Raw genomic sequence first — 21,189 nt, 5'->3', positions numbered from 1 at the left:
CCTAGATGCCCTTCAATAGACGAATGGATAAAAAAAAGTGGCATTTATACACAATGGAGTATTACTCTGCATTAAAAAATGACAAAATTATAGAATTTGGAGGGAAATGGATGGCATTAGAGCAGATTATGCTAAGTGAAGCTAGCCAAGCCCTAAGAAACAAATGCCAAATGTCTTCTTTGATATAAGGAGAGTAACTAAGAACAGAGTAGGGAAGAAGAGCATGTGAAGATGACTAACATTAAACAGGGATGAGAGGTAGGAGGGAAAGGGAGAGAGAAGAGAAATTGCTTGGAAATGGAAGGAGACCCTCAGGGTTATACAAAATTACATACAAGAGGAAGTGAGGGGAAAGGGAAAAATAATACAAGGGGGAGAAATGAATTACAGTAGAGGGGGTAGAGAGAGAAGAGGGGAGGGGAGGGGAGGGGAGGGGGGATAGTAGAGGATAGGAAAGGCGGCAGAATACAACAGACATGAGTATGTCAATATGTAAGTCAGTGGAAGTGTAACTGATGTGATTCTGCAATCTGTATACGGGGTAAAAATGGGAGTTCATAACTCACTTGAATCAAAGTGTGAAATATGATATATCAAGAACTATGTAATGTTTTGAACAACCAATAAAAAATAATTAAAAAAAAAAAAAAGCTAAAACTGGTATTGACGTTAAAGTTCTAGATACAGAAAGATACACACTTATCTGGGCTTTAGATAGTAGAAATGTTGCAGAGATCATCTCCTAGCTGCATTGATCATATTCTGTGAGCAAGTAAAGTCAGAGACATTCATCTGAGGGCTTAAGCTCTTGGCTATTGGAGGCACCTGTGATTCACTGGTAACTGCTTTGGTGTCAGGTCTTGCTGTTGGATACCCTAGAGTCTACAATTCCAATGTTTGCAATATGTTGAAGAACCTACTTCCTTATTTTTAACCTTTTAAAAATTTAAACACCTAAACTGGATACTGATTACTGTCTAAAATATTGGTTGATTACATTTTCAGATATTATAGGCCATAAAACTATAAAACATGTGAAAAACTCTTATTCCAGTCACCAGAATATAATTCATTTAATAAATAGTGTATATTATTGCTTTTATTGTTAAACCTTTACTTAGATGTTCAAAAATGAAAAATGATATTGTCCCTGAGCTACTTCTGTGGTTCATTCATTCATTTGACAAATTTCTATGTTTTTAAAAGTATGTTCTAGATTATGTGGAGAAACAAAAAATAAAAAGGCTACGTAACTTCCTAAAAAAAAAAAAAAAAAAAAGAAGAAGTTGCTATTAAAAAAATGATGCATGATGTATTTACCTGTCAGTCATGTGGAACTTTTTATTTTAAAAAGATACATTTTTCTTTCAATAAGTAATCTCCAGGATTTGAAAAACACATCAAAACAACAACCTCTTGTATTGGTTGAGTCATTTCAATAAATGGTTCTCTAAATACTTTAATAATACATATTTACTTTGTTGTGTGTCAGGCACTGTGCTAAGTAGGTGACTGTATAACTCAAGTTAATGTTCAAAACAATGCAGTATCATTCCTGTTTCAATCCCAATCTTCAGATGGGAAAATATAAGTTTAGTAACTTTCTAAGATCTTTACCAAATTTAAAGCACTATCTTGACTTATAGAAAAATCTTTGATGTAGGTTTCTGGATAAAAATAAAGAAGTTATTTTTGAATGTTTCATAAATTGGATTATGCTTAAGAAACAATGACTTAATAATTGCTTTTATTATTTACATTTGTTATTTAATAAATTTAATATTTATAATGGTGAGACTTTTGTTCTACAAAGTCTAATACTGAATCTCTGGAAGTAAAAGAAGGTGGTTTACTTCTCCATAAATTATACACTCTGGAAGGATAATATACTATTTCTTGTTGAAACATAATTTTACTCTAAAGAGATCCTAATAAGGATTAGTAAGGAAGGTAATTTTGTTTTGGGAAATAACATTCCAGAAAATGCTGCTGCATGTACTTGAAATTCAACACATCTTAAGTCTCTGCTGGTGTTACTTTCATCTCATTGTAAACAGCATCCATGCCAGAAGCTTTAGTCAGCTTTGCTTGCTATTCACTTCTTCCTACAGCAAATTGGTTACCAAGATCTAATCAATTTTTCTGCTTAACTTTTACAGTTGCCTACTATCAATGAAATGAGATCCGAATGTAGCATTTAGTGTTTGGTCCTGAACTAACTCATCATCCTCACTTAAAAAAAAAAAGTTTTAAGTTCGTGCTCTGCACACCTCTATAGACTCAGACCTCCTCAAATCACTTACTTGACTTTTTTTAACAACATGCTCTTTCACAGCTTGGGGCCTTTTATACCCTCCTCTTGCCATGGACCATTTACCTTTATTATGGATCAAACAATATATCCACTATAATGCCTTCTCTGAAAATGCAAGGATAGTTGCTATCCTCCCTTGTAAGCCTCTTAACACAAGCCTATGATAACATTTGTATGTGTATCTGTTCTCCCTACGCAACAAAACTGTATCTTACTTATTCTTGTGTAAACTTCAATTTTCATTTATATGACTTGAAGACTGAATGTGCTTAATCAAAACCAGACTCAGGGGCTGGGGTTGTGGCTCAGCAGTAGAATGCTTGCCTAGCACGGATGAGGCCCTGGGTTTGATCCTCAGCACCACATAAAAATAAATAAATAAAATAAAGGTATTTAACCACTACAACTAAAAAATAAATATTAAAACAAAACAAAACCAGACTCAGGTGTTATGTGAATGCACTTTCCTTTAATGATTTAACAGTAATTACGTATGCAATCAGATTCTAAATGCTCATCTTAGCCTATCAATATATCATATGAGAACACTGATTTAAAATCTTTCTATTTTTAAAATACAGCAGGGCTCAGTGGCACATGCCTGTAATCCCAGTGACTCTGGAGGATGAAGCAGGAGGATCACAGTTTGAAGTCAGCTTCATGTGACTTAGTAAGATCCTGCTTTCAAACAAAAATTAAAAAGGGCTGTGTGTGTGTGTGGTTCAATAGTAGAGCTCTCCTAGGTTCAATCACCAATACTGCCAGGCGAAGTGGCGCACGCCTGTAATCCCAGGGGCATGGGAGACTGAGGTAAGAGGATGGCAAGTTCAAAGCCAATCTCAGCAACTTAGCAAGGCCCTAAGCAACTTAGTGAGGCCCTATCTCAAAAAAAAAAAAAAAAAAAAAAAGTAAAAAAGGGGCTGGGGATGTGACTCAGTGGTTAAGTGTCCCCGAGTTCAATCCCCAGTATCAAGGAAGGAAAAAAAAAATTACCAGTACTAGAAAAAAATTATGATAAAAAAATCTATGTCTAAATACATGTCTGCGGGGCTGGGGATGTGGCTCAAGTGGTAGCGTGCTCGTCTGGCATGCGCGCGACCCAGGTTCGATCCTCAGCACCACATACAAACAAAGATGTTGTGTCCGCCGATAACTAAAAAATAAATATTAAAATTCTCTCTCCCCTCACTCTCTCTTTAAAAAAAAAATATAAATACATGTCTGCAATATCTAATTTTATTATCCATGATTAGCAAATACTCATAAAAATTGGGAGGTTCTTTAGAAATTAGGATAATTATCTCTTGAGAATGACTTAATAATCAGAAATATACAGATGTACTCCACCTTCAGGATAAAAGCAACTGCAACTAGAACTTTTCACATTGTTGTTGCCTTCAAGCAATGCCATCACTACTCAAAGTTAAATAGCAGGGCAATTTAAAGTTTCAAAATTCCTGGGCCCAGGTCATAACTTTTTGTTCCCTTCTTCTCCTCTGGTGGTATTTCCATATATCATTTAGTCCAAGTAAATATTCAAATAGGGAAATCTGGAGGACAAGCTTTCTACACAGATAACACGAAGTTCTTCTCATATTACTCAGACTGGCTTAAGTTTAGCATCAAAAAAGTCTATTTTAGGAATGCCTCATACTGAATACTGCTTATCTTTTATTTTATTGATCTAGCATTCCCTCCCCTTTAGGGATTAAAAAGATATTTGAAGGTCCAATGTGATTCTCTTTTGGACCCTAAAGAAGGAAGGTTATAAAATTAGAGAGTAAAGGACCTTAAAGGAAAATAAAGCATAAAGAAACTGAATGCCCACAATGAAGTCATCTGGCTTTTATTGTGGTGAACTTCTTTGACATTTTGGGGGTTTAGAATTGCCCTATTTTGGCTCTTTGTTAAAATAAGTCTTATCATTTTGACTGGTATCTTTCTGAGTTCTGGTTTCTAGGCAGCCTGATTTCAGAATTCCTATGTAATGCTGCACTTTTTATCATGTCATCTGATATACATTTCTGCCACTCTTGAAAACCTTGGTCTGCCAGGACAAGCTAAAATTTCCATCCTCTGTTGCTTCAGAGATGCACAGTACACATTTTTTTTTTCTTGGTAGTGGAGATTGAACCCAAGGGTGCTTAATCACTGAGCTACATCCCCAGTCCTTTTTTATATTTTTTATTTAGAGACAGAGTCGTGCTAAGTTGCTGAAACTGGCTTGAACTCATGATCCTTCAGCCTCAGTTTCCCAAGCCACTGGGTATAGTACACATTTTTAAACTAAAAATAAATACTCTCTGGACTCCAAGTAGTCTGTCCTGTACTCTAACCTAAGTATGCATACAAATTTTGATTTCCTTGAGTTTTGGAAGAAGAGTATAATCTACCAGGGTCAAGTCTGACTGGATTTGTGAGCTGACATATTTCTTCATTAGCCACAGTTCAATCTATCTTGACTGACATGGACATATAACAAACCTCCATTTTCAGTTAAAGGAAGAATTAAAATGAAAACAATCAGCAAATGAAAATAACCAACTAACCAACCAGACCAACAAAACCAAAAGAAAAAAACAAAATTTTCTTCTTTCAAATTATATAAAAATGATATAAATTATTGCTTTCCTCAGCTTTGAGACAGAAGTTGAAATACCTAAGAGAACAGGTAAATATGGTGACTGTGGTCAAATGGGCACCCAAACTGACCAAAATAGATATTATTTGTTTCTTTAAGAGTAAGCTGGGCTAGGGTTGTGACTTATTGGTAGAACGCTTGCCTAGCATATGTGAGTGCACTGGCACTGGGTTTGATCCTCAGCATCACATAAAAATAAATAAAATGAAGGTTCATCAACAACTAAACCATAAATAAATAAATAAAAATTTTAAAAAGTGAGTAAGGTGTTTCAAATACATGTCTATTAATTAAAAAAAGAAACAATTATCCATGTAGTCATTAAATTAATACCTGGTGACTACTATTTACAATTATTTAAGAACAGATAAACACATTAAAAGGAAACAATGAGGCATTCATTTTTATTCTCCTTACTGCTCTTATGAGTAAAAAGTTCCTTAAATTGTCCTATTTTCTTAAAATAAAATGGAGGAATATCTTTATAACGAAAATTACACGCATGAAAAATAAAAGAATAAAATTTCATCATCCAATTTGGACAACATTTATACTGTCTTCCTTCTACATTCCTTCTGAGCCATTTATGTTATTGTTATAGTCTTGCAGTCTATATGACAAGGAGTTGGCAAATGTTCAGAGTGGTATAGCAGTATTCAAAATGACTAGACAGAGACTGTCACCAGGTTGTCAGGAAAAGACCAGAAGAGTATATATTAGTTTTATAGCTTAGAGAAAATGAAACAACTAACTAAAAAGCTATTTTATTTTTTATAAAGACCCTCAGAAGTATTCTCTTAGTAGACTTATGAGACTGAAGCTATACTATACTCATTAAACGCGCACCATGGTATAAAACACAAGTAACACTTAAATGAACTAAGTAGATAAAATATGTTCCATGTTAAGAAAGAAACTGAACTTGAAGAGGAAGCACAGAAAATAAAACAAAAGAGAATAGAATTATTTAATGATTTACCAAAAGTCAATTTAAAGAGAAGGAGGCAAATCTTTCAATTTAAAAATGAATTATATGGAAATATCCCCCATGCTCCTGGATAGGCAGAATTAATAATGTCAAAATGGCCACACAATCAAAAGCATTATACAGATTTACTGCACTTCCTATTAAAACCCCAATGACATTCTTCATAGAAATAGAAAAAGCAATCATGAAATTTATTTGGAAAAATAATAAGAGACCCAGAATAGCCAAAACAATCCTTAGCAAGAAGATGAAGCAGGAGGCATCACAATCCCAAACCTAAAATATGCTACAAAGCTATAGTAGCAAAAACTGTATGATATTGGTACCAAAACAGACATGTAGACCAATGGTACAGAATAGAAGACACAGAGACAAACCCATACAAATACAGTTATCTCCTACTAGACAAAGATGCCAAAAACATTCAATGGAGAAAAGATAGCCTATTCAACAAACGGTACTGGCAAAACTGGAAATCCATATGTAGCAAAATGAAATTAAACATCTATCTCTTACCCTGCACAAAAATCAACTCAAAGTGGATCAAAGATTGAGGCACTAGAACAAAGACCCTGTGCCTAACAGAAGAAAAAATAGGCCCAAATATTCACCATGTCGGCCTAGGATCTGACTTCCTTAACAAGACCCCTAAAGCTTAAGAAGTAAAATCAAGACTCAATAAATGAACTGGGTACAAATTTAAAAGCTTCTTCTCAGCAAAGGAAACAATCAATAATGTGAGGAGAGAGTCTACAGACTGGGAGAAAATCTTTACCACATGCACCTCCAATAAAGCATTAATCTCTAGAATATATAAAGAACTCAAAAAACTTAACACCCAATAACTAACAACCCAATCAATAAATGTGCTAAGGAACTGAACAGATGCTTCACAGAATAAATATAATCAATCAACCAATATATGAAAAAGTATTCAACACCTCTAGCAATTAGAGAAATTCAAATCAAAACTAAGTCACTAAGATTTCATCTCATTCTAGTCAGAATGGCAATCACCAAGAATACAGGAAACAATAAATGTTGATGAAGATGTGGTGAAAAAGGCACACTCATACATTGCTGGAGGGACTGCAAATTGGTATAACAACTATGGAAAGCAGTATGGAGATTCCTCAGAAAACCTGAAATGGAAAGACCATATGACCCAGCTATCCCACTCCTTAATTTATACCCAAATGACTTAAAATCAGCATACTACAGTGATGCAGCCACAACAATGTTTACAGCAGCTCAATTCATAATAGTTAAAATATGGCACCAACCTAGGTATCCTTTAGTAGATGAATGGATGAAAAAAATGTGGTATATACATTCAATGGAATATTACTCAGCTTTAAAGAAGAATGAAATTATGGCATTTGCTGGTAAATGGACTGAGTTGGAAAATATCATTCTAAGCAAAATAAGCCAATTCCCCAAACACCAAAAACTGAATGTTTTCTCTAATATGCAGATGCTAATTCACATTGTGGCGGGGAGGCACAAGAGAAGACTAGAGTTACCTTAGATTAGGTAGAGGGAAGTGAAGGGAAGGGAGGGGAAGAGATAGGAAGGAAAGTAGAAAGAGACAGACATTACTTTTTTTTTAATGTTGAAGCATATTTATCAAAATAATTTTTTTAAAATTTTTATTGTTGGTTGTTCAAAACATTACATAGTTCTTGACATATCATATTTCACACTTTGATTCAAGTGGGTTATGAACTCCCATTTTCACCCCATATACAGATTGCAGCATCACATCGGTTACACATCCACTGTTTTACATATTGCTGTACTAGTGTCTGTTGTATTCTGCTGCCATTCCTATCCTCTGCTATCCCCCAACCCCTCCCCTCCCATCTTCTCTCTCTACCCTATCTACTGTAATTCATTTCTCCCCCTTGTTTTTTTCCCCCTTTCCCCTCACTTCCTCTTGTATGTAATTTTGTATAACCATGAGGGTCTCCTTCCATTTCCATGCAATTTCCCTTCTCTTTCCTTTTCCCTCCCACCTCTCACCCTGTTTAATGTTAATCTTCTTCTCATGCTCTTCCTCCCAACTTGGGTCCAACGTCAGACATTACTACTTTATATATATAGATAACTGCATGACCAATCTGATTCTACAACATATATTCTCAGAAAAGTGAGAAATTATATCCCATCCATGTATGACATATCAGATCACATAAATGCATTCTACTGTCATGTATAACTAATTAAAACAATAAAAAATTAAAAATAAAAAAACGAGTTATATGGAATTCCTTTTGTGATTTTACTAAAAACTGAAACAATGTTATCCTTTATACCAGTATTTATTGTTAATTACCTAAGTGCTTGAGTCCCAATTTAAGAACTACTGACTTTGGGTAACATGGACGTTTTAACTCTGGGTAACTAAATTTGCAGAAACTTATTTTCTCTTGTTTGGGATTCGGCATGAAGAAGGAAAGGACCACAAACTACATGTAAATATATTGAATTGAGAGGCATACAGAAAAAACTATATGATAGATAATTTGAATTTTTTATTAGAGAACCATGATGAATGATATAAAGTTGGAGGATCTGAGATACGTTGGAAAGAAAAGTGGTCAGATGTGGTTTTTAAGATCCTTTGTTAGCTATAATTTTATTAATGGTTAACATTTTCTTAATAGAGCTTCCATCATTAAAACATACTTTCCTGAGTCCTTTGGTTATAATTTGAAGTATTTTATTATAATTTAGGACAATTGCTTTTTTTTTTTGAGACAGGGTCTCACTAAGTTGCCCGAGCTGGCCTTGAATTTATGATCTTCTGTCTTAGCCTTATAAAATCTTCTAATCTTAACATGCAGATCTTTTGTAACATTTATCAGTAACAATAGTAGAAATAACAGTATTGGTAATAACACTAGTAATAATAAAAACATGCATTTATCATGTGTTTCTTTCATGATAAACTTTGTCATTTCAATTTTAGAGAAAAGGAAACTAAGGCAAGTGATGCTGTGTAATTAACTCAAGTTAACATAATTAGAAAAAGGTGAAGCTGGGATCCAAATCCAGTGATGCTTTCATAGCTTGAACTCTTCAACATCTAAACTAAACTAGCAAATCATATCATAGAAGAAACTGACCACATCTATTAAATCAATCTAGTGCTTTTGTTAATTAAACAATGGGAAACACATGTCTGTAAAGATCAGTGTTTTGCAATTCAATATGCTGTCATATAACTGGCATTTAGGTACACTTTGTGAAGAGTCTCAGTCTAATTTATCATCCCATTAATAAGGAACAAAACCTGAAGGTATTATTAACTTTCTCAACTCATAGTTTGCTGGAATGCTGTTTTCGTCACATTTCTGTGCAGTATTCTTCAAACTACAATATATTCAGTGGTTAGTCCAGCATGTTTTCTTATTTCTAAAGTCTAAACTTGAACTCATCAGATGTCATATTATAGAACATTTCTTGAAGTAAGTTAAGATGAAATTTAGAAATCTTTTAGTTGTAACTGATATTTTTAAATATTCTAACTAGGTTTATTTTTCAATCAAATTTACAATTATAAGTCTAATATTTAAGAATCTTAAATTGAAAGTTATTATTAGGTACTAGAAATTAAACCCAGAGTACTTTATCACTGAGCTACATTCCCAGTTCTATTTATTTATTTATTTAAAAATTTGAGATAAGGTCTTGATAAACTGCTGAAGCTAACTTCTAATTTACAATACTCTGGCCTCAGTCTATCCCAGTGGCTAGGATTACAGGTATGTGCACCAGTTGAAAATTATTTTTATAAGTCTAGGTTGACAGCCAGATAATTTTATAACTAGCTATGTAAGGTAATCAACGTAATTAATTATATCACAGAATTAGAAAATATTTAAAGAAATGGGGAGGGAGCAACTTTACCTTACTAGGTTTTGCTGCATATATTCAACCTTCATTAAAATTTGGACCTCAGTCTGAGAGTGAATGTAGGCTTTCAACCTGAAATAAAAACATCATATTGAAGAAAGCAAAATTAATTTTTAGTACTTTTCAAGACAGTTTTTATAAAGACTAAGCATTTATGAACAGCTAATAATACTTAAAAATTCATCAATCCAAGTACAGAAAAGAAGTAAAGATGTTTCTTAACCAAGTATCTGAAAAAATTACTTTTCTTCTCTTTGTTCAATTAAACATCTTAAATTAAAAAATACCTGCTTCAACAAACATGTGTAAAAATAATAACAGCTATTTTACACATACTTTTGCTCAAATGTATCCAATTTAGTGACAGGTATTTTGTCTTACTGCCAAGTATATGACTAATGATGACAAGTAGATTATCAATTATAAAGAAAGAAACTCAACTATCAATACTGCTTGAAATGTTACTTGAGTTTGGATCAGTTTGAACAATATTTTTTAGCAAAAGTTGAAAAACGAGGTTTAATTAGAAATGGACCAGATCAGACATTTTAGAATCTACAGTTTAAATTTTGAATACCAAATTACTCTGGCACAATCCAAGCATTCATATTCAAAGCAAGTACCATCTGGTGAAAATAAAGTCAACTGGGTTCCTGCCCAGGAGCACTAATAACTCATACACCAATAATAGTTTCCTTTCTTGAGCACTGCCTACTATATGCTAGGTCCTGTACTAGGAACTCTGAATGTGCTATTTCTTTTAAGGTTCATAACAACCTTATCTAGTATGTATTACCATTCTTATTTCATTGATGGAAAAATTAAAAGCATGGAAGTTAGGTAATTTAGTCTGATCACACAGTTAATAAGGGACAGAGTCAGCTATTTTAATTTGGATATCCATGACGGAATCTTTCCACTATGCTATGTTAACTACTTTTGTCCATACTGTATTTTTGGATAGGAGGCAGAGTGTACCTTACTTAGTTCTATGAAGACTTGGCTGAAGCAGGATTTCCTGTGTTTAATAGTTACTTGGAAAGTCTTAATTTTCAGAATCTTTGGTTCAACTTGAAAGGCAGCTTAGTTTAAAGGTTAAGAGTACAGATTGTGAATCTGGACTGATGGTTTGAAATCCCCAGCTTTCATGCTTATTAATTGTCCAAGTTTACTTAACCACTTTAAATTTGCCCAGTATGTTAAAAGGGACATAATACTTCTAGTCTACCATACAAGGATATTGTGAGAATTCAATGAATTAGCATGTTTATTATTATCTGCTTTGAAGAGTGTCCAGGACACAGTAAATAATGAGTGTTAGCTACTGATGTTACTTATATGGACTTAATCTCAGCAAACACCATGGAAATAGTAAATTGCAAGGAAAAGTAAACTGCACCAACATATCATGTCCCAATACAGCCATATCTTACCATAATAAATATGCAACTAAAATATACTTCAACACTTTTAATTACTTCAAACAGTTAACAGGAGTTTTTAAACGTACCTTTGACGAATAACAGGATCAGACTTTTCAGGATCAATGTAAGGTTTTAGAATTTCATTAATAGTTTTATCCTCTGGTACTCTTTTCAATAAAGGAAAGGAAAACAGCTAGATTATTATTTATAATTTGCTATAAAAGGTGTTAACTTAGAATTACTAAATGTTGTGGGTTTTTTGTTATTGTTTAAATAATTGAACAAAAACCTTTTACTTTATTCTTGGCAAAATATAATATCCTGTCAAGCAAAAATTACATAGGAAAAAAGCTACAAAAGACTTCTTGCGTATATTTAACAAGGTCTTTAAAAAAACATTTTGAAAAGTTCCTTGTAGATTAATTATAAAAATATGAAGCCTCTTTTAACACACCTGTGCTCAAACATGGAAAAAAAAAGGAGTCGATATGTAATATATTTGAAACTTTTAGAAATAAAAAATAAATTCAAGAATGGTTTCAGAAAATGTTAATTTTAGTGCATGTTCAAGTTATCATTCTAAATCATAAGGCCAGGTTAAAAAGTTTATAATAATTTTCCTGGAATTAAAATATTTTAAGTTTTCCAACTTTCCTATTGCACACTATTTTAAACTTACATGTAAAGCTTTATAAACAAAATTAAGATATTTTTGACACAGTAACCCTTCCTCAACCACTTTACACTACTGACTACATATTCCTATCTATAAAATAAGTCCTTTCTCTTTGGCATGCAGCTTCAAATAGCAAAGTTCTTCACTAAAACCCAATTACAAAGAAAAGACATTGTGTATAATGTGGACATATGCTAAATATACTACGTAAACAGCAACTTTAAAATTCTCCTAAACCAAGGAATCAAATAGCACAATCATTAAAATTTTGAATAACACTTTAAATACATTCCTAATCTGAAAAAGCAGAACAACAAACTTCATGCAAATTAATCCCAATTATGACTACAGACACATGACTAAAATAATGTATTTTCTGAAGAATATACTATAATGTTAATAGTAATAAATTCTGCATACTATAATTTTGGGTCACTTTTCATTTCCTATACAACCACTTAGTCTAAGAAACAACATTTTCAGCCTTGCATTCTTCTGATTTTTATGTTAAATCATTTCTCTTAGAGTTCTTCCACCTATGTTGGTATTCCTGAAAAATAAACTATTCAGTTTAGGGGAGGTTTTTTGTTTTCTTCTCATATTCTATGCATTCTTCCTTAACTTGACTTGCACTTCTCACTCAACATATTTTCTGAGATTCACTCATGTTGATGTGCACAGCCAGAGCTCATTTATTTGCAGTGCTGTTTAGTATTTCATTGTATGACATACCACAGTGCCAGACATATGCTTAGTTAACAGTTTATTATAATTACAGAGCCTTAAAATAAAAACAAATAGAAAGTGGTTATACTATACCGTTTTTCTATGTATTCAGCTTGACTTTGAGGAAACTGGAGCTTTACATGCCAACAAAACTTTTGTTTTCTAGGAGAGAAAATGACCATGTGAGGATCAAGGAAGATAATTAAAGTTTAAACACAAATGAAAAATTTTGAATACTGAGGCCAATTCTAAAGTTATTCTTAGAATTTAAACTCTCTTTCCTATTAGGAGATACTTGCACTTTTCTAGGATTTTAGAAGCTATGTATTTTTAAATAATATACTTGGAAGCATTATTAAGAAGAAAAAAAGTGAAGCATTTCTGAATTCCAAGGACTTCACATTCCTGAATTAGAAGGCCTTTCTCATATTCAGAGGCTTTTGAGATCCATGTGCTACTACTTGAAGTTTACAAATAAATTTCCTCATGACTAAATACAATGAGCTGATGTCTTTGCCTGACTAGTCTGGAAATTAGGTGAATGAAGTATTGTCCGGTTGAGTCCAGCTGGCTGCAGATATATTTCTCAGGCATGAGTACGTGCATTCAATAGCAAAACAGTAGACAACAAGCTGGTTGCTAAGCAAAATGCACTCAGAGCTAGAGTTTCTATGCTTTTAGGTGAAAACTTTAGTTTGATACAAGGTGAACAGTAAAAATACTTGATTTTAGAAAAATGACTATATGTCCTATTTAACAAATTTAAATTTAGTGATACTATACCAGTCCCTTTTAAAAGAAATCTAATGCTCAAACACTGAATCCACTATAGAAATTTATGTCTTCATATAATGTAAAAATATCATTTACAGTGTTTTCCTGCCTTAGAAGAACAACTTATTGGCACGTGAATAGCTGGCAACATCTCCTCCAAACCACAATCAGTGACTTTTTGAAATCTACCTCTTAGAAGCAAAGCCCCCAAACCTAAAATAATTTTCTTTTAATGCAAGCTAGGTGTCACCTTTCACCAAGTGTCTGTATGATCTAATCAATTTTTTGGTCAGATAATAATGCCATAAACCCAAGCAATATTCCCTCCATTACAGCAAGTTATCACAGATCTGAATATAGTTTTCTTTAATAATGAGTCTGTTTTTGGCATAAGTCAGAGAAAAATATCTTTGATTATATTAATACTAAAAGTACACTTATACAAGAAACAATCATGTTAGGGATTTTTTTTTTTTAAATAGAACAATGTCAAAAACCACCCTTTCACTACTCCAAAGGTCAGATGTCTAAAATCTCACAAGGAAAAGAACTTAAAAAAATTTCTGAATGCAGAGGCAAAATTCTGAATGCAGATGCAACCATTACTAGATTGAAATAATTCTTCTAAAACAAAACACTTAACAATGTTCCTTAACTGTAAAACAGGCATATAGCCTAATATTAGTATTAAGAAGTATATGTAATATTATTTTCTTTCTTTATAAAAACATAAGCTGATTTTGTTACTCTTAATAAATAATATGGTTTCTTTCTAAATACACTTATTTTTCCATGTTAACTTATACGGGGGAAAAAAGGACCACCAACTTGTCATCTTGTAAAACTGCAAATCATACTCTATCACCCCAATAATTGCTTGAATAACAGCAAGAACCATTTGCCTTTCTGATACTTTCAGAAAGAGAAAAGGCCTTTGGAAATAATTTTATTTGCTGTAGTTTACTAGTTGTGGTAATAATGAAGTCATTCACTGCTATTTTATTATAAACATATTGTTAATTTATGACAACTACAAAAATCTTTTTATATTGGCCTCAGTTCATAGATGTACAAAATTTCAAAAGAAAAGTACTTTTACATTTAAAATGTGATATTGTAATATTTCAAGAACAAAGAAAAACAGAATATAAAGAACACTCACCATACCCATTTTTTTTTCTCCAAAGACATAAAATACATTTTTTCTTCTAAGACTGCTATCTTTTTTTAGTATACCTCAATTCAAAGTAGGCAAAAGTAAGTTGAAGGGTGTTATATAAAGAATTGCCAAAATGGATAAGTTAATTTTCAATTCTTTAGTATTCCTGAAATTCATCTGAGTCCTGACACAGTCAACCAAATCTCTTCCTAAGATTTAAAGAGTTAAGTTTGTTACCCATTTTTCATAATTATATATATGTCCCATTTAAAAAATACATATGCCAAAATCCCAGTAATGTTACTTGGATTATTTTTTAAAGATTGCTCCCAGACATTATAAACATCCTCATGGAATTAAAAACCAGTGGGATAGAGATTTGAACATTTATTATTACTTCTAATGCATTACTATTACTCCTAACAATACTGTTCCCTAAATTCAATAAAATGTCTCCAATCACAATAATTTCACTGTGCCCTCTGCATATTAATTTTCCTAAGAATGGAAATACTGTGTCTGAATATTCTAGAAAACTTAGGTAGTCCAAGGCATATGTTTAGAGTTTAACAACGGGCTGGTTGAAGTAATAGTGGCAATTATTAAACCTAATGTTCCCTTTGGACAACTGATAAGTTACAGAATCACTGACATTTTCTTTGAGCCCCACGAAACCAAAGTAACTATTCATGCAGAGCAAAGCTTTTTCTGCTTTTCCCCCAAATATCAATACAAGTGCATACATAAATGGCATGCTAATGAGAGTAGCATTACCCTAATGGGGTAATATATTTATATGTTATCCAAATGTCACAGTGGGGACAGTTAGGGGGAAATATCTAAAAAGCCTCCTTAGAAAGCAATAATGCAGAAAAAACTAAGAAAGAGATGACATGTATAATAAATGAAGAAAATAAATATTATTTTACACTTATTTTCAGTGAGTTATACAGGGTACTTATTTATATTAATTTTTACTTGTTAGAAACTGTTAAGGATCATTCTTTTGCTTATTAGAAACTCTTAAGATTCATTCTTTCCCACAGGTTCAAAAAATTAGTATGTATATGAAAAGATATTTGGTGTGTAGGGGTTCTAGGCCCATATACTCAATTATCCTTCTGACTTCATGACTCAAAATTGTCATTCTGAATATCTGAAACACTACAGAATCCCACAGAACAAGATGTAAATCAAGTCATCAGATCCTTTTAATGGTACTGCAATCATGTTTTAACTCATTAAAAAAAGATATTATTATTTTACCTATCAGATTTGCACTAAGAAAGTGTAGCAAAATGAACACTTTCCATTGCTGAAAGAAGTATAAGCTAATACACACTTTTGGTAATTTGATTTCATAAAAGACAGAGAGGAAAATTCAGAAGTTACAAAATATATATTTTTGCCTCAACAGTTTTTCTTTCCCCCAGAAATTTCCTGCAAGGAAATTATTGGGCAAGTAATACGATATGTACAAAATGTACACTGTGCTACATTTTATAACAGGAAAAAATTAGAAACAACCTAAATGCACACCATCAGAAAGTTAATTAAATAAATTCATCATGTAGGTCTACATAATGAATGTTAAGCAGCCATAAAAGTGGAAGAACTATATGCATTGACATTAAAATATGTGCATGTTTATTGACGATATTTATATTTAAAATAGATTTATATATCACAGATTTAAAAGTATGAAAGTATACCCCAAACTTTTAACTACTCTAATTCTAGACATTATAAAAGGACTTAATTCTTCAAATGTCTGTATAAAAAAAAATCTTTCACATGATTTGCTATTTTTTATTAATCAGCAAAGTCAAAGATGTTTTCATGAGAAAGTGTCAGATAATAGTGATAGAAAGAACAGGAATAATTTAAATATTTTACTCTAAACTTAAATATATATTTCCTTATTAGAATTATTTATTTAAGATGTCTCCTTTTTAATCTTAGAAATTACTACCCAATAATAACTGAGGTTTTATATCTAATTATTTTGACAGCCTAAAAAACATATTTCTAGGAAATACGCCACAATTAAGAGTTACATATGGAAGCTAAATTTTAAGAACTAAGATTTCTAATACCCAGTTTAAAGAAGCTTGAATATTCGGGACACACACATATACATTCATATATATAAATAAAAACACATCTAATTCCCATTGCACTCCACCAATCAACCAACATTTATTCAAAGAACATTTCTGAGCTCACCAGGGATCAAGAACACAGAGACAAAGAAGGGGATAGGTCCAAGGCAGACATTTTTTTAGGGCAACAAGTCAACCAACAATCTTGGGTACTGCATTTTCCCTTCCATTTCACAATTTATATGAAAGCATCCTATTCTTTCTTGACACTGTACACTGCAAGAATGCTTACAATACTATAATGCCTGGAAGTAGCACAGAGGAGAGGTTAAGTGGACCTAGTGTTTGAATCCCATTCTAACAATTTATTACTTAATATGATCCTAAGCAAGAGACTTAATCTCTGACTCAGTCTTCTCACAACATGGGCAAAACAAGACTGTACCACAAGGATGAATAAGTAAATATGTCTAGAGTTTACAATACAGCACTCAAAATGTTATTATTATCATTATAATTTTACATTCAATTCCATGTCCTGAATTATGAAGCTTAGAACAGAAATATTACAGTTTTTGTAACTTATTTTGCCACGAGTCCATAAGCAAATTGTACTTACCATGAATTCCAGTTTAGATGCTGGAGAAGAAAGTAGACATGTGCATTAATTCTATATTATAAAGAGCTCTCAATGCTCTGTAAGTAATATGGATTTTACTTATAGTTAATGCAACATAAAGGCTTTAAAGAAGAGTGAAATGAAGGATTTAGAGGGAAATCCATCATAGTATTACTTAATTCTAAGAAAAGTGTTTCATGGTATATTTGGGACATCAACTTTTCAGTCCTTGTTTGTACTTATGACTTTTGAGAATCACATTGTTATATCATGTCAGTTCAAATATGCCTGTTCAAGATTTTTACTTCTAATTCTTAAATACAAGTGACTTGTTGAAAATTTAGTCTCCAGTGTGGCAGTGTTGATAAGTTGGTTGTTTGGGAGGGTAGTGAGTAGTAAGAACTCTGCCCTCATGAATGCATTAACCCATGAATGGATTAATGGATTATTGTGGAAGTGACTTTGTTGTAAAAGGGAGCTCTCTTTTGACTAGCTTGCTTTGTGTCACCATGTGCTAGCCTCCACTATGTTATATTGTAGCTGGGAGCTCTCACCAGATGCCAGCACGAGGCTCTTCCCAGCCTTCAGAATCATGAAAATGGACCTTTATTCTTTGTGAATTACATGTTCTCAGGTATTTTGTTACAGCAAGAAAATAGACCAAGACACTCCATGAGCTAAGAAAAGCCAGACTTTCCACGTCTGATTTTCATAATACTATATCGCTAACTAAATTATAAAAACTACAGGTTATAAAAACTACCACACTAACAAGTAGTAATAGTAATAACAATAGTTTATTAAGTACCTTTTGTATGTCAGACATGGTTCTAAATATATATCTTTAATCCATTTAATCCTTGTAACACTAGAAGGTAAATGTTATTATTTTATTATATAAAAGAAAACACAAGATAGAAAGAGGACAGCCATTACTTTAAGATCATTATTCAGCTGGAAAGTGATGCAGTTGGTATTTGAACCCAGAGTATTGTAACTTTAGAATACACTATTATGAACTTTCTAGAAATGAAAACTCAATAATAAAACCATGTATCTTCTGTACTACTTATTTAAATACATCATGATTATTTCCTATTTCAAATATTTGCCTCCATATTTTAAACTCATTTAAAAATAGATAGTGGACATTTTGTTTGCAATGCAACTATCCTTAACTCCACTATCATCCTTTCTAATCTATAACCATACTTTGAGGAATGGACCCATTTCTATCCTCTGTGGGTATGTGCCTATTACTATTAGCTTAACAACATCAGTATATTTTCCTGGGCACAATGGCTCAGGATTGGGCATGTGACCTACACAGTTTAATCATGGTGAGTTTCTGGTTTCCTATATAATACTGATTTGAGAAAAGCATTCATTATGGATATTTACTGTAAACCAAATTGTTACTAGTAGCACTCTACAGCCATGAGGATTAAGGAGATACCACAGAAGATTTAATGAAGAATCAGAAATAAAATGGTCCATGATGATATCATCAAGTCATTGTATCTATTAACCCTAAAGTCTACCCTCCCTCTGGACATTCAGTTATAAGAACCAAACTGCCCTTTTTAAAAAATATGTAATAGCTCAAACCAGTCTGAACTGGGCATTCTATTTCATGCAGCATCTTAACTGATATAAGGGATCCAAGTTTTCTTCTTTTTAGGTTTTGTTTTTCACTTACAATCAATAGCAAAAGAAGAAACTAAAATTATCAATTATTACATTTGGAAGCAACAAAATAATACTTGATGGAATTTTTTTAAAAAAAACATTTTGTTCCAGTGTCAACTATAAAAATCTTATTTTAATTTAAAGCTTAGAGAAAATCTACCAAATTTGAGTATTCCAAGGAAAAACAATGTATGAAACACCTACATAATCCTTCACTTGTAGGCATTTAGCCTTTCAAAACATATTTTGAGATAAAGATTTGAAATCTCAAAAATAACTGCAACTATTCCTCATAAAATAATTTATGTTAATAGAATTAATACCATGATAAGTGTTTTTGGATGAATACAAAGGATCTGTTTAGTTACTTAGTAATGGATTAAAATATCTAAAATTTGGGAGAATGAAAACCACAGTTTTAAGTGTCACATCATTATGAAAATACTTTGAAAAGTTCCAGTAACATATTTTTGCCCTTTTAAAAATTAGTACCACTACTACATGATAAAAGGAAACAGGTTAACTAGGTGGTATTGGCTTTAGTAGACAGTACACTAAGAAAATGAATGTAGCAGGTGAAGACTGAAATGAAAAAGAATACTTCACACAATCGATGAGAACTTAAGCACTTAAAGTGGTTCTTTACTTGCAGTGGGTGAAGTAGGGACATTTGGAAATGGGGAGGCAGTTTTAAGTGCCAAGAGTGGGGAACACAGAATTTTACTGGGCAGGGGCCAGGAATGCTAGCTTTCCTGTAATGCATAACAAAGCACAACAACAACAAAATGTCCACTTCAAAATGCCTATGGAATCCCTAAAAAAAAGTAAGAGCATGTAGGAGGCAGAGCAGATAAACGCATACCAAAAATAAATACCTGTCCTAAATACTGGCATCTGTTTCATATTAACTGTGAATAAAATAGGTAATATAGGAACTTAGGCAAAGGAAACATAATGGGGAAGACAAGCTATCAGGTGTACTTTCACAGATGTCTAGATATGTGCAAGAGGAAAACATTCCAGGATTTACAAGAAGGAACAGTATGTGTACATTCAATTGACTATCTAGCGGAAATCAGGTAGGAACAGATTATAAAGATCCATACTTGGATATAGGTCACTGGTAGGAACAGGAAGATTTCTGATCCAAGAAAGATTCAAACTAACCTTCCTGGCATGATTCAATGGGCTTCTCTCCAGCTTCATTCCCAATCACTCATCAATTCCCGCCCTACATTCTAGACACATCAAACTGCTTATGACTGTCCTAAATTCTTTGCTTTTGCATCTGATTTTATCACCACCAGATCACTTTCATCTCTGGATAAAAATCTAGACATAGAAACTGTTCCGTGTCCTTCCAAAATATGTTCAAGTCCTCTTTTCTGGGAAGTCTTTTTTGTCACCTGCTTGAAATGAATAATGATCTTCCTTTGTCAAGGATGGAGCAGACAGTCTTCTCTGTGCTACTATTGTAACCTAACTGTACTCTCTCAGATCATTAAATACACAACACTGTAAGAGTCTGCCAACTTGTCTTTCCATTGACTGAACTGAATAAGGCCAGTAGTCAATGGTTTTTCAGGTAAAGGTAAACAGCAAGATCATCTGGTGCTTTTTAAAAATACAATACCCTAAGGCCAATGAATTAGTAATTCTGTTGGTTTCTGCATTGTGAAACCGCATCACAATCAATTCTGATATGAACTCTAAATTGAAACCGACTACACACACAAAACTAGCACTACAGTCTCTTCTTACAACTAAGGCAACAGACACAGAAAGGAAAATAACTTGCCGAGAAAATTCTAAAATTAAATTTTGTTATGCTTACCACAAAATAAACATTCTAGAAGTATGACCTATATTATAATTTCTCTTTTAACAAGAAAATACACAAGAAAACTCACATTATTTTGCTTAATGAGAAATACTTGTACCAACTGCCTGAAAGGTAGCAATTTCAAATGTGGGGGGGATAAGAAGAGGGTATTCACTTCTATCCATGGAAGGGGTTCAGAGAGTTTCAGGGGCTGCAAAGGCAGGGATGAGATGACAAATTTGACCTACTGGCACCTCTGCCTATGATCAATGGTAGTATCTATTAGCTAATGATTACTGTGGGCACAGAAGCACTAATATTCTATTGGGTGACCATT

At 32.7% G+C, this 21,189-nt stretch overlaps 1 protein-coding gene across 2 annotated transcripts in view; it reads right to left on the bottom strand.

Moving 5' to 3' along the window:
* The window catches only part of ZNHIT6 (zinc finger HIT-type containing 6), a 72,689-nt gene that overhangs the window by 30,808 nt on the left and 20,692 nt on the right, over positions 1–21,189 (bottom strand). For both annotated transcript variants that reach the window (XM_081306565.1, XM_081306566.1), the window contains exons 6-8: positions 12,781–12,849; positions 11,372–11,452; positions 9,856–9,933 (exon numbers count right to left, since the gene is read on the bottom strand). In XM_081306565.1, coding sequence (XP_081162691.1) covers positions 9,856–9,933; positions 11,372–11,452; positions 12,781–12,849 — 228 coding nt within the window. The remainder of the gene's footprint in view (positions 1–9,855; positions 9,934–11,371; positions 11,453–12,780; positions 12,850–21,189) is intronic.

Source organism: Spermophilus citellus (genome assembly GCF_964194105.1).
Source record: "Spermophilus citellus genome assembly, chromosome: 9".
NCBI classification, from domain to species: domain Eukaryota; kingdom Metazoa; phylum Chordata; class Mammalia; order Rodentia; family Sciuridae; genus Spermophilus; species Spermophilus citellus.
Note: the sequence above shows the minus strand (reverse complement) of the source record. Positions and strands in the feature narration are given on the sequence as shown.